This window comes from Salvelinus alpinus, chromosome 23 (genome assembly GCF_045679555.1).
Source record: "Salvelinus alpinus chromosome 23, SLU_Salpinus.1, whole genome shotgun sequence".
NCBI classification, from domain to species: domain Eukaryota; kingdom Metazoa; phylum Chordata; class Actinopteri; order Salmoniformes; family Salmonidae; genus Salvelinus; species Salvelinus alpinus.
In genome coordinates, this window is record NC_092108.1 from 48,539,964 (window position 1) to 48,555,981 (window position 16,018).

General features: G+C 40.5%; 1 protein-coding gene across 2 annotated transcripts; it reads right to left on the minus strand.

Annotated features, from left to right (window-relative positions):
- Positions 1-414: 414 nt before the first annotated feature.
- Positions 415-15,320, minus strand: ift57 (intraflagellar transport 57 homolog (Chlamydomonas)). 2 transcript variants are annotated; one of them, XM_071362621.1, is made up of 11 exons: positions 14,822-15,320; positions 14,495-14,669; positions 14,125-14,243; positions 7,542-7,632; positions 7,358-7,429; positions 6,861-6,983; positions 6,679-6,750; positions 5,354-5,485; positions 3,846-3,908; positions 1,629-1,695; positions 415-1,019 (listed from the first exon to the last, which is right to left on the minus strand). In XM_071362621.1, the coding sequence occupies exons 1-11, from the start codon at positions 14,971-14,973 to the stop codon at positions 841-843; spliced, it is 1,245 nt and encodes a 414-aa protein (XP_071218722.1). In that variant the 5' UTR covers positions 14,974-15,320; the 3' UTR covers positions 415-840. The 2 variants fall into 2 exon arrangements, with proteins under 2 accessions (XP_071218722.1, XP_071218723.1); XM_071362622.1 differs by lacking the exon at positions 6,679-6,750 and having other exon boundaries at positions 14,822-15,316.
- Between the last annotated feature and the right edge of the window lie 698 nt (positions 15,321-16,018).

Here is a 16,018-nt window from a genome sequence, read left to right on the forward strand (position 1 = left end):
AGAAACCACATTTGTTTAAGCGTGTCAGCCATATCAGCTATGTTTTTTTAAAGAGGCTGAATAAACTGTTTCGCTGCCAGACAAGGCTCCGCTGATAGCCAGGTGTAGCAGTGGTAAGGTGTTGGGACTCTGCTGTTGGGACAGCTTTATGTAGGCCCTAACAGTTTTGTCTTCCACATTTAACCCAACCCCTCTGAATAAACCTGCTTAAAAGTTATGAATTCCAAAGTTACTTTTGGATTTTTATATTCATGTTTCATAATGTACCCTGACATAGCACACATTGCTGGCAATCAATCTCAGCCGACTGTGTAACTATTTCCACTTTTCTATATGGAACAATTATTTTAGTTACAAATGGCTGGATGCATGTTTCATTCATTCATCCTCATCAAATCCACGTAATTATACAACTTCTTATTTGTAAAAAGAATCTCAGTTTAATTATCTCCATTACAAATATGGCAATTAGCAAACTTAACCCTGCATGTAAAACATATGGGCATTCAAATCTGTCTTTTATAATTCCAATGTATGTAAATATTGAGAAACTTTAATTCAACCACACCAACAAAGCCTTAGAATGCAATCAAAAAATGATTTGAAACATATGACAGTCGATGTCAGAACAATACAGATATCTCTCTATGTGTCTGCTTAAACAGACCGTTTAGAATAATTTAAGGACTTTGGTAAATTGGCTGTAGTCAGGATGTAATCCACTGCTTGCCTTCTCATAGCAGATGCCATACCATGTAAATAATATAATTGTACAGGCATAATGTATCGGTATATAAAGTTCAGTAAGCTAATGATAGATAATGCCATACTGTGTATATCTCAGTATGCGCCGATGGCAGGCTCTGGGATATTGGTGGCGTGCATGTCTCGAGTCATGTTGGACTTCTCCTTTAGCTTGGCCTGCAGTAGTGTGTGCTCCACCACTCCTATCCGAATGTCCATCTGAACAATCTCCTGCTTGAGCTTGGTCAGACTCTGCTTGATTTTCACCACCGGGGCTGTAATTCAAGAAGCTCAAAAGGGTAAGAAAACGAATAATATCAAACATTTTCAAAAACTATTTGTCATAATCATTATACATGGATAGATTCCAAAATATATCATGTTTTTAATGATCTAACAACTTGATTTATAACCTTTCTTCAATAGATTCAATGATAAGAGAACTGTCACCATATAATGTATTTTAAATCAAGAACTGTTGCTTCACCCATCAAGACCCCAAAAAATGCATGGGTTTGCAAAGTGCCCAATTAAAAAAAATATATACATTTAAGGTACTTTCCGATTATATTGAACGACAGAGGATGACAGTGGGGAAAGGTAAAGAGGCGGTGTCAAAGGGCAGTAGGCCAGATTCTAACATATACCGACACCGTAGACGTGTGTGCCGGAGGCTGTGGCATTACTGCTAGACCAGCCAGGCCACAGCAAGGTGCCCAACCTAATGACGTATGTAACACAATAGGATGTGACATCCCCTCTGACTTTTTCATGTGGGTATTGCGTCATATTCACTATTTTGTCCAGCTTGCAGTGGAAAGGGCTTAAAGCTTATAGTGCTGTGTAGATTCCCTAGTCTGGTATGTTTTCATTTACAGACTCACCTCCATCAGACATACTGCTGCCCTTCTCCTCCATTTCCTGCTTCACCTTCTCCAACTCCTCTGTGATCTAGGTTAGAATGAGACAGCACTGAGATAGTTGACATCAAAACTCATCTGTCATCTATGGCACTAAGAAGTATCTACAGAGGATAAGCGATTGGCAGTATTTTTTGCATGTTATTTTGGCATTAATACGTGCCACATTTCAGTGTGCAAACAACGTACAAAAAATATATATCATTTGCAGTGGCGGATATACAGTGGGGAGAACAAGTATTTGATACACTGACGATTTTGCAGGTTTTCCTACTTACAAAGCATGTAGAGGTCTGTCATTTTTATCATAGGTACACTTCAACTGTGAGAGACGGAATCTAAAACAAAAATCCTGAAAATCACATTGTATGATTTTTAAGTAATTCATTTGCATTTTATTGCATGACATAAGTATTTGATACATCAGAAAAGCAGAACTTAAAATTTGGCACAGAAACCTTTGTTTGCAATTACAGAGATCATACGTTTCCTGTAGTTCTTGACCAGGTTTGCACACACTGCAACAGGGATTTTGGCCCACTCCTCCATACAGACCTTCTCCGGATCCTTCAGGTTTCGGGGCTGTCGCTGGGCAATACGGACTTTCAGCTCCCTCCAAAGATTTTCTATTGGGTTCAGGTCTGGAGACTGGCTAGGCCACTCCAGGACCTTGAGATGCTTCTTACGGAGCCACTCCTTAGTTGCCCTGGCTGTGTGTTTCGGGTCGTTGTCATGCTGGAAGACCCAGCCACGACCCATCTTCAATGCTCTTACTGAGGGAAGGAGGTTGTTGGCCAAGATCTCGCGATACATGGCCCCATCCATCCTCCCCTCAATACGGTGCAGTCGTCCTGTCCCCTTTGCAGAAAAGCATCCCCAAAGAATGATGTTTCCACCTCCATGCTTCACGGTTGGGATGGTGTTCTTGGGGTTGTACTCATCCTTCTTCTTCCTCCAAACACGGCGAGTGGAGTTTAGACCAAAAAGCTCTATTTTTGTCTCATCAGACCACATGACCTTCTCCCATTCCTCCTCGGGATCATCCAGATGGTCATTGGCAAACTTCAGACGGGCCTGGACATGCGCTGGCTTGAGCAGGGGGACCTTGCGTGCGCTGCAGGATTTTAATCCATGACGGCGTAGTGTGTTACTAATGGTTTTCTTTGAGACTGTGGTCCCAGTTCTCTTCAGGTCATTGACCAGGTCCTGCCGTGTAGTTCTGGGCTGATCCCTCACCTTCCTCATGAACATTGATGCCCCACGAGGTGAGATCTTGCATGGAGCCCCAGACCGAGGGTGATTGACCGTCATCTTGAACTTCTTCCATTTTCTAATAATTGCGCCAACAGTTGTTGCCTTTTCACCAAGCTGCTTGCCTATTGTCCTGTAGCCCATCCCAGCCTTGTGCAGGTCTACAATTTTATCTCTGATGTCCTTATACAGCTCTCTGGTCTTGGCCATTGTGGAGAGGTTGGAGTCTGTTTGATTGAGTGTGTGGACAGGTGTCTTTTATACAGGTAACGAGTTCAAACAGGTGCAGTTAATACAGGTAATGAGTGGAGAACAGGAGGGCTTCTTAAAGAAAAACTAACAGGTCTGTGAGAGCCGGAATTCTTACTGGTTGGTAGGTGATCAAATACTTATGTCACGCAATAAAATGCAAATTAATTACTTAAAAATCATACAATGTGATTTTCTGGATTTTTGTTTTAGATTCCGTCTTCCACAGTTGAAGTGTACCTATGATAAGAATTACAGACCTCTACATGCTTTGTAAGTAGGAAAACCTGCAAAATTGGCAGTGTATCAAATACTTGTTCTCCCCACTGTAGGTATAGGCGACATGGGCAGCCGCCCAGGGCGCCCACTCCGACCCACAGTCTCACACAGTGACATGATATCATTGACGTGACGTGCAAATGAGCATATTTACAAAGGATAAGAGATAGGTAATATAACATATATGGCCATTTAGAACTATATCATGATGTTGGTGTAAAATTATTACGTGAACAAATTGGGAAAGAATGACAGGTCCAAAAACCACATGCCCGTAATGTGAATGAGAATATTTTTTTTTAGAATAGCGTGAATGTTATGAGAATGATTGGCTAGGGTTGAGAACATGGTACGAGAATGACCTGCATAATGTGGTTTACTGTGTGTGATGTGGTCACTGACCTCAGCCAGAACTCTGGTCCTCTCTGTAACTCCACCACTTCCCTGCTGGTAGCACTCCCTTGCCTTGGAATACAAAAAGGTCAACATGTCTGTATGCTTGTCCCTCCACCCCAAATAAGCCAATTAGTTGTGCCTTTGCATTGCTGACCAACGCATACCACAGCAACAAAATACTGTATACTAGTATTGGATATTCTATTTTATAAACTGGTTGGTTCGAGCCCTGAATGCTGATTGGCTGAAAGCAGTGGCATATCAGACCGTATACCATGGGTATGACTAGGGCTGTGCCGGTCATGAAATTTGGTCAGCCGGTGATTGTCAAGCAAATAACTGTCAGCCTCATGGTAATTGACCGTTAATTAACATAAACACATTTAGCATCTCCTGGCTTCCACACATAGCCTTACAAGCCATTTTTAAAAAGTATATAGCCTACACCTTCACAATAAATACATTATTTATTTTAGAGCACTCTAAAGAAGCATGATATGAAGAACATTTTGTCTATTTCAGAAGAAAATATCAAACTCTGTTGTCCTTATGTTAGGTCCTGATGTGGCTATGCCAAATGGCTGACGGCTACACTTGTTCATTTAGCAAATAATATTTGCTTATATTTCCGTGGCATTATTTTATATTATTTTATAGTATGAAGAAAACAATTGAACAAAGCTGAATAAAATATAAATATTTTCTCTAAACGATTTGAGGGAGTGCGCACATGCGGCTATTCTGTGTTGAGTGGTTAACAAAGAAATAGGTACTCCTATATCCTTAATTTAGAGTTATTTATTTAGTTGTTGGAAATCTGTCCTTGGGTCTGATGAGTCTAAATTTGAGATTTTTGGTTCCAACCGCCGTGTCTTTGTGAAAAGCAGAGTAGGTGAACGGATGATCTCCACGTGTGGTTCCCACCGTGAAGCATGGAGGAGGTGTGATGGTGCTTTGTTGGTGACACGGTCAGTAATTTATTTAGAACTCAAGGCACACTTAACCAGCATGGCTACACAGCATTCTGTAGCAATACACCATTCCATCTGGTTTGCGCTTATTTGGACTATCATTTGTTTTTCAACAGGACAATGACCCAACACACCTTCAGGCTGTGTAAGGGCTATTTGACCAAGAAGGAGTGATGGAGTGCTGCATCAGATTCCTTGGCCTACACAATCACCCGACCTCAACCCAAAATGGTGGCTACTTTGAAGAATCTCAAATATAAAATACATTTTGATTTGTTTAACACTTTTTTGGTTACTACATGATTCCATACGTGTTATTTCATAATTTTGTTATCTTTACTATTATTCTACAATGTAGAAAATAGTTAAAATAAAGAACAACCCTTGAATGAGTAGGTGTTCTAAAACTTTTGACCGGTAGTGTATATTTGTATGTTAAGCTAACATAATATAATTTTAATTTTTATAATAAATAGTGAAGTAAAGTACAGATACCCCCAAAAACTACTTTAAGTATTTTTACACCACTGTATGGATGCTTACCTCGCTGAGTTTGGACTGGGCGCTGCGGTAGTCCTGGATAAGGTGTTCCAGTTGGTTGTTGATGTATTTCTCCCTGCTGCCCACCTTCTCCAGGGTCTTACCGATCTCCTCCTGCAGCTTGTCTAGGTAGCCCTACCAAATAGGTACACATAGCAGCTTTCGCTCTATAATACATTACTAGCATACTAAATGTAAAGTAATAGAATGACATGGGAGGTTGGCTGTGTGATAGGTGCTAGTCTTGTCAGACAGTGAGACTCAGATAAAGTAGCTTATTCACGGGTTGCATGTTTCGTCACAATATTGTTTTGAACATTCGTTTTGGACTGATGCCGGATTAAGCATTCTATTCAATGCATCGTCAATGAGCGCTGATAAAGATCATCAAAAGCGCATTACAGTGGCTTGGAAATACAATGACATTCAAAATGAGTCAAATAATCAGTGGGGAAACCTTTTGATGTCATCAGATTGACTTTAAATGCAGTATAACGTTAGCTAGCTAGCTAAGATTGAGGGTAGACCACCAGATATTTACTAGCCATTTCCAGCTATTTCTACGAATTTTGCTAGCTAATAACAACATTGCCATCCATCTGTCTAAAGTAAATTAGACGACATGATAATGCTGGCAAAATTGTTTCCTACTAAATTTTTTACTACTTTAGCAACTACTTTATTTCCACACACTATAGTTTAATTTAGACTAAACAGTAGTTAGCCTTTGCCCAGAATGACTGGGCTTTTATCCACTTTAGGGCACCACTATGGCGCCCCCGGTAAAAGGCGGCTTGAGAATGTTCATAACAACGGCATGACGCAACCGAGCGAAGGTGGCGCAACCTATGAATATGTTTTCTTTCTTTAGCTGGGCTTGATTGAGCTTACCTGGCATAATGGAACCGACGGATTCGTCACAAAAGTGCCAAACCCACACACCTGGCACTCCCTTCAGTCTCAATCAAACACTCAAAGTATTTGAAAGAAAATAAATAATTGTCTATTTGAACCAGGTTTGGGGCCAATCAAATTAAGGCAGTGATTTGAATTTAAAAAATAAAAAGTGGAACAACTTTTGAAATAAATAGCTTAGAAATGTCAGTTTATTGAGAAGCTATTGAAAATGGATGCCCTTTAAATTATTGAATGGGAATTTTTGTTTACGTCCTGAACTGACCCCAACCCTCATTTGAACCCAGCTCTGGTGAGAGGGCCATGTTGCTAGTCTAAACAAGATGTGTCTTACAACATCTTTCTAGATGGTATCAAAGTGATGTAACCTAGACAGAGAAAACTGAGTCCAAGTGTAAAGGACTAAAGTCCACCTTGGCCTCCTTGAGAGATGATTTGATCCCGTCTTTGTGCTGATGCATTTGGTCCACGTGGATCCTCCAGTCCTAGTAGTGGACATAGTCTTGTTACAAACACTCATGTTTTAGGCTATTGCCCGGCCCTGCATTGATTTTGAGAGAGCAATGCCAGAATTTACAGCTGTAGCAATCTTTACCTTGTGGTCTGTTCTGATTGTGACCTTCAGTTGTGGGAGAACCCGCTCGACCTCTAGATTCCATTCGGCAGCGTCCATGTTTGATTCCAGTATATTGTCTGGCTTTGAAGATAGTCTGGTCTCCTGAGAGAGGGAAGGGGTTAGCGTTAGGAATGATAGTATGTACACCATGAGGGAATGAGCAAGAGCTAAAAAAATAAGGTAAATATGTATTTTATATTTGTTTGAGTCCACTGGTGACTAGCCTTTCTACATCTACAGACAGGGTACGGCATAGAAATGAAAAATCTGATTTAAAAATCAGCAGTAGCCTACATGTAGCCTAGTATTAACCACACATGAAAAAGACAATACAGCAGCACATCTAATGTATGTGTAGTAACAATGTATCCACAATGTCCAAACAGAACTCTTATTGGGACAGTAAATATGTACACCATTACAGTTCATTGTTCGTATCCAGCTATTAGCATAACGTTACAGCAACTGCAACTCACACTTTGATTGGTCCTTGATTTAAGTGCCTCTAGATCCATGACGTTTTCTTCCTCGTAGTCGTCTGGTTCCTCCTTTATTAAGGGATTTATTTATATTTTTAAATAGACATATTTTTAAAAAGTGATGAGTACAATATATACAAATAGGCCTATCATCAGGGGACACTTCGATGGGGATACCCACTGTCATCTCATCTTCCACTTTACTGAGAGTCAGCTCTGCGTCATCCTCCATCACAGACTCTTCTTCCATCTCCTCTGTAGGGTAGTTTGGTCTGGGAAAAGACAGGGGAATAGGGATTGCACGAGGCCAGCTATGTTCAACTTTTTCATTGGTTGCACCTACATCACATCACACCATTGTTATAAATGTTCTCAAGAGGCTCTCAGCCATACTAATGTTGCATTCAAAACAACTGGGAACTTGGAAATCTCAGACTTCCGACTTCAGTATGTTCAAGACAACCTGGAACTCTGAATAAAACAATATTCGACTAACGATCTCCGACTGGGAAAAATTGTTTTGAATGGTCATACAACTTGGAATTCCAAGTCGGGAACTCGGGCGTCTTTCTAGAGCTCCAACTTTCCGACCTGTATCACTGATGTTGTGACGGGGGCTAATGACCATTTAGCCTAAATTACAGCTTCGAAATACAATGACATTTGTGGAGTAATGTTTCCATAGCTAGTAAAAGGCCTTTTCACACTGACATTGTTCTTAGCCCCAGGCTAGACTGGCCCTGGGCTAACTTAGCCTGTGTTCAAGCATTTGGTAACCCGGGGCTAAGCTTTAGCCCTGGGCTAAGGATTCACACTTGTATTCCAAAACCCTGGGCTAACGGATAAAACCCAACATGCGACCAACATTTTATCTCTGATTCGTGACCAATGCTATAAACAATAACACATTTATTAACACATTATTTCCTCATGCTTCTAGCCTAGCATTTGATTTCCAACAGTGATGGTTTGTATAAACCTTGCCTTCTACCTGTCCAACATCGGAAACAATATTTCACTTTTGAAATTCGATCTCACCCCTGTACAGAGAATGCTATGAACCAAAGACTTTTCTGATTCAGACGAAATCATGCAACAATATTATTAGCATGGATATATGCAATTAAATGTCAATAGAAAAGCTACGAAAATTGAGGAACATGGAGCGTTTGCTGCATTTCCAGCTGTAGGGTTTGTAGTTTTAGTTGGCTAAGTGAGAAGACTTTAGCCAGCCTGCATAGCAACCATTTTTGATAGACATAGCAACCAACCAATGTTTTTGCACTGATGAAAGTATATTGTTTTTTGGTCCTCAGATGGAAGGATTAAATAGTATGAATTTACTTGTCAAAATAACTCACAGAACACATTACAGGCATCACCAGCATATGTAAATTAGGTGAAAGTGCTGCTTTTGTGATTGGACAGTGAGCATTATAGGCATTGTTCTTGACCCCCACTGGCTATTTTGGCAACGTGTTTTTGGGGCTAACCCCGAAAAGTCGGTGTTAACCCTGCTCTGGAGCAGAGCCAGCTAGCCCTGGGCTAAGGTTGGTGCTAGCACACTTTTGAATGTGCAAGTGTGAACACTCACTTAGCCCTGGGCTAAGGGAGATTTTATCCCTGGAGCTAAGGAGGCTCTTAGCTCTGGTCTAAAGTGCAGTGTGAGCGCACCTAAAGTTTGACAAGAAATACCTACCTATGCGAACTTTAGCTAGCTAAAATCCAGTGCACTGTAGCTAGCTAACGTTCTAATCAATGTTCCCTCTAAGTTGTATGCGCGCAGCTACCCGGGACTGCCTCGCAGAAGACATATCAGCCTGCGCAGAGTAGCAACTTCAAATCAATTTGATAGTTTTCCCCTTTAGTTATTAACACTATCAATGTTTCCCTTTACTGTGGGAATTGTGATCAAATCAACGCAATATTAGCTGCTTTCAAAGGAACACCAAAACAAACTATGCAAGATATATTGTTTTAGGCAGAAGGCATCGGAGTAGGATTCTAATGCATTGACAGGCATGACTCAGCCTGTACTCTACACAGACCAGTGCTGCATGAACAATCAGAACTGCAGTAGGCCGATAAACAAGTCTGCTGCCATATATGGATCTGTGCCATTCACTTTGAACTGGACTGTGTTTACAGCATGAGTGGTTGTGAGTAGGTGAACCTGTTTTGATATCAAAGCGAGAGCTGCATGTAGCCACTTGCGCACATTTGTTCATATCCTTCGCTAGTTAGTGAGTTATTAGCCCAGTTATAGATCATTTGTAGTCAGCAATGGGGGAGTGATTGCTTCCTACAAGAGCACAAAACGTGCACATTGCAAGACCTCTTGAAAGGCTTGTAAAATGGCTTGCTTAATATTAGGCTTTATTAGTTGAGGGACAACCAATGTAATTTGCTTGGTTACTGTTATTAAATGCACTGTTGAAAACTGTGTTTTACTGGAATAAAAGTAGGCTAAGCCACCAGAGACAAATCTTTTCTGGCTATAGCCTATGCTGATCAGGGCTTACATTAGATTTTATTTTGATTGTTCAGGTTCACCATCAGCAATAGTTTTGGTAGTTTTGCTTGAAACAATCAGTGCATATGGTCATGTTTAGATATACAAGGTAAAGGTGATAATTTCATAACGAGTACAGCAATCACTTTAGGGAGTCGCACTGCATGGCCAAAGCGGGAAGAGCTGAGGAGCTCACTCCATAGAAACTTCAAAACTGTCAAATCCGACTTTGAGACGGGGGTGAAATTGGCTATGTTATAGATTTTTTTTTAAAGATAAATATTGACACATTACGAGCGCCAACACTTTCAAACTGCCAAAAGGACAAGTTAATTAGTGGGTAATGGTGATTTTAGATCAAAAGTGGAGGGACAAAAGGCATACATTAACCAGTGACATATACAATGCAGTTTGAAAGTATTTAGACCCATTCCCTTTTTCCACATTTTGTTACGTTACAGCATTATTCTAAAATGAATTTAATAGTTTTTTCCTCGTCAATCTACACACAATACCCTATAATGACAAAGCAAAAACATGTTAGATATTTTTGCACATTTATAAAAAAAACTTTAAAAAAAACGGAAATACCTTATTTACATAAGTATTCAGACCCTTTGCTATGAGCCTCAAAATTGAGCTCAGGTGTATCCTATTTCCATTGATCACCCTTGAGATGTTTCTATAACTTGATTGGAGTCCACCTGTGGTAAAATCAATTGACTGGACATGATTTGGAAAGGCACACACCTGTCTATATAAGGTCCCACAGTTGACAGTGCATGTCAACGCAAAAACCAAGGCATGAGGTCAAAAGCAATTGTCCGTAGAGCTCCGAGACAGGATTGTGTCAAGGCAAAGATCTGGGGATGGGTAACAAAACATTTCTGCAGCATTGAAGGTCCCCAAAAACAGTGGCCTCCATCATTCTTAAATGGAAGAAGTTTGGAACCACCAAGACTCTTTCTAGAGCTGGCCGCACGATTAACTGAGCAATCGGGGGAGAAGGGCCTAGGTCAGGAAAGTGACCAAGAGATGGGAAAGCCTTCCAGAAGGACAACCATCTCTGCAGCACTCCTCAGTAAAAAAACACATGACAGCCCGCTTGGAGTTTGCCAAAAGGCACCTAAAGGACTCTCAGACCATGAGAAACAAGATTGAACTCCTTGGCCTGAATGCCAAGCGTCACGTCTGGAGGAAACCTGGCACCATCCCTTCAGTGAAGGACGGTGGTGGCAGCATCATGCTGCGGGGATTCTATTCAGCAGCAGGGACTGGGAGACAAGTCAGGATCCAGGGAAAGATGAACAGAGCAAAGTACAGAGAGATCCTTGATGAAAACCTGTTCCAGATCGCTCAGGACCTCAAACTGGGGCGAACGTTCACCTTCCAATAGGACAACGACCCTATGCACATAGCCAGGACAACGCAGGAGTGCCTTTGGAACAAGTCTCTGAATGTCCTTGAGTGGCCCAGCCAGAGCCCGGACTTGAAAACGATCGAACATGTCTGGAGAGACCTGAAAATAGCTGTGCAGCGACGCTCCCCATCCAACCTCACAGAGCTTGAGAGGGTCTGCAGAGAAGAATGGGAGAAACTCCCCAAATACAGGTGTGGCAAGCTTGTAAGTTCATACCCAAGAAGACTTGAGGCTGTAATTGCTCCCAAAGGTGCTTCAACAAAGTACTGAGTAAAGGGTCTGAATTATTATTATGATTAATTATTGAATGAATTATGTAAATGTGATATTTGCAAGAAAATCTAACAACCTGTTTTTCTTTGTCATTATGAGGTATTGTGTGTAGATGGATTACTTTTTCTGAATACTTTCCAAATGCACTGTATAAACTAGATAACTGATAGGGGGCACTGTTGAAGCCACCATTCCGCCGCCTCCCCCACCTTTGTAGAAAATATTTTTGAAGCAATAGAAATGAATTTATTAATGTCTACATTCGTTTTTTGCCACATGTATTCTACTACAGATACATTCATGCGAACTTTTGAAATTATATTATGTTAGCTTAACATACAAATATACACTACCGGTCAAAAGTTTTAGAACACCTACTCATTCATGGGTTTTTCTTTATTTTGACTATTTTCTACATTGTAAAATAATAGTGAAGACATCAAAACTATGAACTAACACATATGGAATCATGTAGTAACTAAAAAAATAAAAGTGTTAAACAAATCAAAATATATTTTATATTTGAGATTCTTCAAATAGCTTCACTATGCCTCTATAGCTTTGCACACTCTTGGCATTCTCTCAACCAGCGTCATCTGATGCAGCACTCCATCTCTCTCCATCTTGGTAAAATAGCTCTTACACTGCCTGGAGGTATGTCCTGTTGAAAAACAAATTATAGTCCCACTAAGCACAAACCAGATGGGATAGCGTATCACTGCAGAATAGCCATGCTAGTTAAGTGTGCCTTGAATTCTAAATAAAATCAGACAAAGATACCAGCAAAGCCCCCCACACCATAACACCTCCTCCTCCTGATTCACGGTGGGAAATACACATGCGGAGATCATCCTTTGACCCACACTGCATCTCACAAAGACATGGCGGTTGGAACCAAAAATCTCCAATTTGGACTCCAGACCAAAGGACACATTTCCATCCATCTAATGTCCATTTATTGGCCCAAGCAAGTCTCTTCTTTTTATTGGTGTCCTTTAGTTGTGTTTTGTTGCAGCAATTCGACCATGAGGCCTGATTCACACAGTCTCTTCTGAACAGTTGATGTCTAGATATCTCTGTTACTTGAACTCTGTGAAGCATTATATTTGGGTTGCCATTTCTGAGGCTGGGAACTCTAATGAACTTATCCTCTGCAGTAGAGGTAACTCTGGGTCTTCCATTCATGTGGCAGTCCTCCTGAGAGCCAGTTTCACCATAGTGCTTGATGGTTTTTGCAACTGCATTTGAAAGCTTTCAAAGTTCTTGAAACTTTCTGTATTGACTGACCTTCATGTCTTATAATAATGATGGACTGTCGTTTCTCTTTGCTTATTTGAGCTGTTCTTGCCATAATATGGACTTGGTATTTTACCAAATAGAGCTATCTTCTGTATACTCCCCCTACCTTGTCACAATACAACGGATTGTCTCAAAGGCATTAAGGAAAGAAATTACACAAATTAACTTTTAAGAAGGCACACCTGTTAATTGAAATGTATTCCAGGTTGACTACCTCATGAAGCTGGTTGAGAGAATGCCAAGAGTGAACAAAGCTGTCATCAAGTCAAAGGGTGGCTATTTGAAGAAGCTCAAATATAAAATATATTTTGATTTGTTTAACACTTTTTTGGTTACTACACAATTCCATGTGTTATTTCCTAGTTTTGATGTCTTCACTATTATTCTACAATGTAGAAAATCCTAAAAATAAAGAAAAACCCTTGAATGATTAGGTGTTCTAAAACTTTTGACCGGTAGTGTATATATTAAAACTTTCTTAAAGTATATTTTTTTTAGATTAGTAATGTTACTGTCCCCACTACAACAACAAAAAATACTTAAATACATTTAATTATGTTCTTGAAACATTTAATTGAAATACTGTAGAATTACATTAATTCCTATGGAGGACTGCGCCTACCGGGGAGTGCCAATATCGCCGACCGGTGGTTTTTAAAGCCTCTCAATGGCCAATACATAGCACATGCAACACCCATTCTGCCAGTAACATTCTGTTAAAGGTCCACAAAGTACACACATCCCTGGGTTGCTCCTCTTTTTAGTTCGCTGCAGCTAGCGACTGGAACGAGCTGCAACAAAAACTCAAACTGGAAAGTTTTATCTCAATCTCTTCATTCTAACACTCAATCATGGACACTCTTACTGACAGTTGTGGCTGCTTCGTGTGATGTATTGTTGTCTCTACCTTTTTGCCCTTTGTGCGGTTGTCTGTGCCCAATCATGTTTATACCATGTTTTGTGCTGCTACCATGTTATGCTGCTGCCATGTTGTTGTCATGTTGTGTTGCTGCCATGTTATTGTCTTAGGTCTCATTATGTAGTGTTGTGGTATCTCTCTTGTCGTGATGTGTGTTTAGTCCTATATTTGTATTTTTAATCCCAGCCCCCGTCCCTGCAGGAAGCCTTTGCCTTTTGGTAGGCCGTCATTGTAAATAAGACTTTGTTCTTAACTGACTTGCCTAGTTAAATAAAGGTTACATTTAAAAAATGTAATAATCAGCAAACCAGAATTTATATACATCATTGACATTAACTTACCTTCTCCAGGAAAACACTCTCTCCTTCAGAGCCTCTTCAGCCAGCCGATCCAGCACATAGCACACATGTTCCCCTGAACCAGCTTTTAGTTTGGAGGGAGGAAAGTCTACCAGTCCTCCCTGGGTCAGGAGAGAGCAATATTTTGATCAAAGATGCAATGTCTGAAATATGTCTTATACTAAAGTTGGACCATCTAGCTTAGTATAGGTCCTTACAGTTTCACAGCAATGTCATGTGATATATTATGCAATGGAAATGAAAAAATAACAAATACAGGTTGTTGATAAACAAATCCCCCTGTTGTCTGCAATTCAAAACGGTAGACAACAATGGGGACACCAACGTGTACAGTATGTTGAGTTGTGCTTACAAAAGCTCTCAACTGTGAGAGAATGTTGGACACAGTGGCGTTGGGGTCGTCATACTCCTGAGGCTGCTCGAAGGGTCTCCCTGCTGCATTGATGAGCCAAGACGCGATTATGGTAAACATGAAGAATTGCTCCCCTGGATTTGATGGCATGTAGGCACTGGATGCAAAGTAATGCCTATATGGGGGAACAACGTATTACCTGACTGACAATCTCTTACCAGAATTGACTGCAATGTATTTTGACAGTCATACCTAGCAGTTTGAACTGTAATATCACTTTGGAAACTTTGCACATCAATAATAGCTAGCTAGTTGCTACTTGCCAACCTGGATAGAGCTTTCATGTTGTGCTTTGCCAGAACTTCCTCTTCGTAATCCAGAAGCTTCAATTTGTCCAGCAGGTCCTCCATAACCACGAACATTTGATATGCTTCTCCAGGACCCCGTTCATCGTCCCCTCGTCTATTGTCATCTACCATCTCGCTCTTGGCACTTCTTGCAGGCTAACAACAACCCAATTTGTGCTTGACCAATTTTTGATGCAGATCAGCGCAGTCTTCTTCAGCTTGTTTTGGTTACCATCTGTGTTGTCAAGCAACCCTAATATAGCCAGATAACGTTAGCTAGCTAAGTTAACAGTTTCTTGGTAAACTAAAAAGCCAGCTATACATTTTGAACGATTATCCTTATATTAAATATATCCAGTTAGTACCTGTGTATTGAGATGAATATTCAAGTAGTTGTATCAATAACTCTTGCACATATTTTGCTAGAGCAGGCGACATGCGTCCTAACGTAACTTTATTTGCGTCCTTACGTAACAACCTTTCGTTTACGTTCCAGTGCAGAGTTATCACGCGTGTCGTGGTTTTGCTGCCACCTACTGCAGTGGATGAAAAACTACTCCCGGGGAAATTAATAGAAACAGTTAATATATACGTGCATTGTAATGAGAGAGTATAAGGACTAAGCTGACTCTTAAACAGATCAAGCAAAAACATTAAACTGAGTTGCGCTGCACAGAAGATCTCGACAACGACTGGAGAAGTGTTTAACATCACCAGTAGGCTTATGCTACCACAACCTTATGATATATATATTTTCAGAAGTGCAACATGACTGCAAGAGACAGGTCAGCATGTATGTCTGAAAAACAGAACAATCCACCTTTTTTTCTGAACTAGTGGTGTTTGAATTTGTTGATAAAATGCGGAACATGATTGTTTTCGACAAAAGGACCGAAATGCAGGACTTTACCCTCACCCTAACGCTAACCCTAACCTTAATCTAATTTTTATATATTCACAAATGGAATATAATTTTCCTGGATTGTAGCAGGAGGCAAAACTATATAACACCCTCTTTGATTAGAGACATATTTTGGGCTTGTGGGGTCAATTTTAGCTGAACCACAGCTGTGTCTGGAGGTATATAATGGTTTGCCATTAGACTGTTGCCCATGGCTGTATAATAATGACTTGTCCGGCAGCTATTTCCTAAAACCGCCTGCTCCTTTGCACGTAT

Excerpts from the sequence above, each read along its gene's own strand:
- ift57 (XM_071362621.1), bottom strand. The coding sequence starts at position 14,973 with ATGGTAGATGACAATAGACGAGGGGACGATGAACGGGGTCCTGGAGAA. Across the intron at positions 14,244-14,494 it reads TCTCACAGTTGAGAGCTTTT|GGAGGACTGGTAGACTTTCC; the intron begins GTAAGCACAACT and ends CTCCTGACCCAG. Across the intron at positions 5,486-6,678 it reads CATCTCTCAAGGAGGCCAAG|GGCTACCTAGACAAGCTGCA; the intron begins GTGGACTTTAGT and ends CCTATTTGGTAG.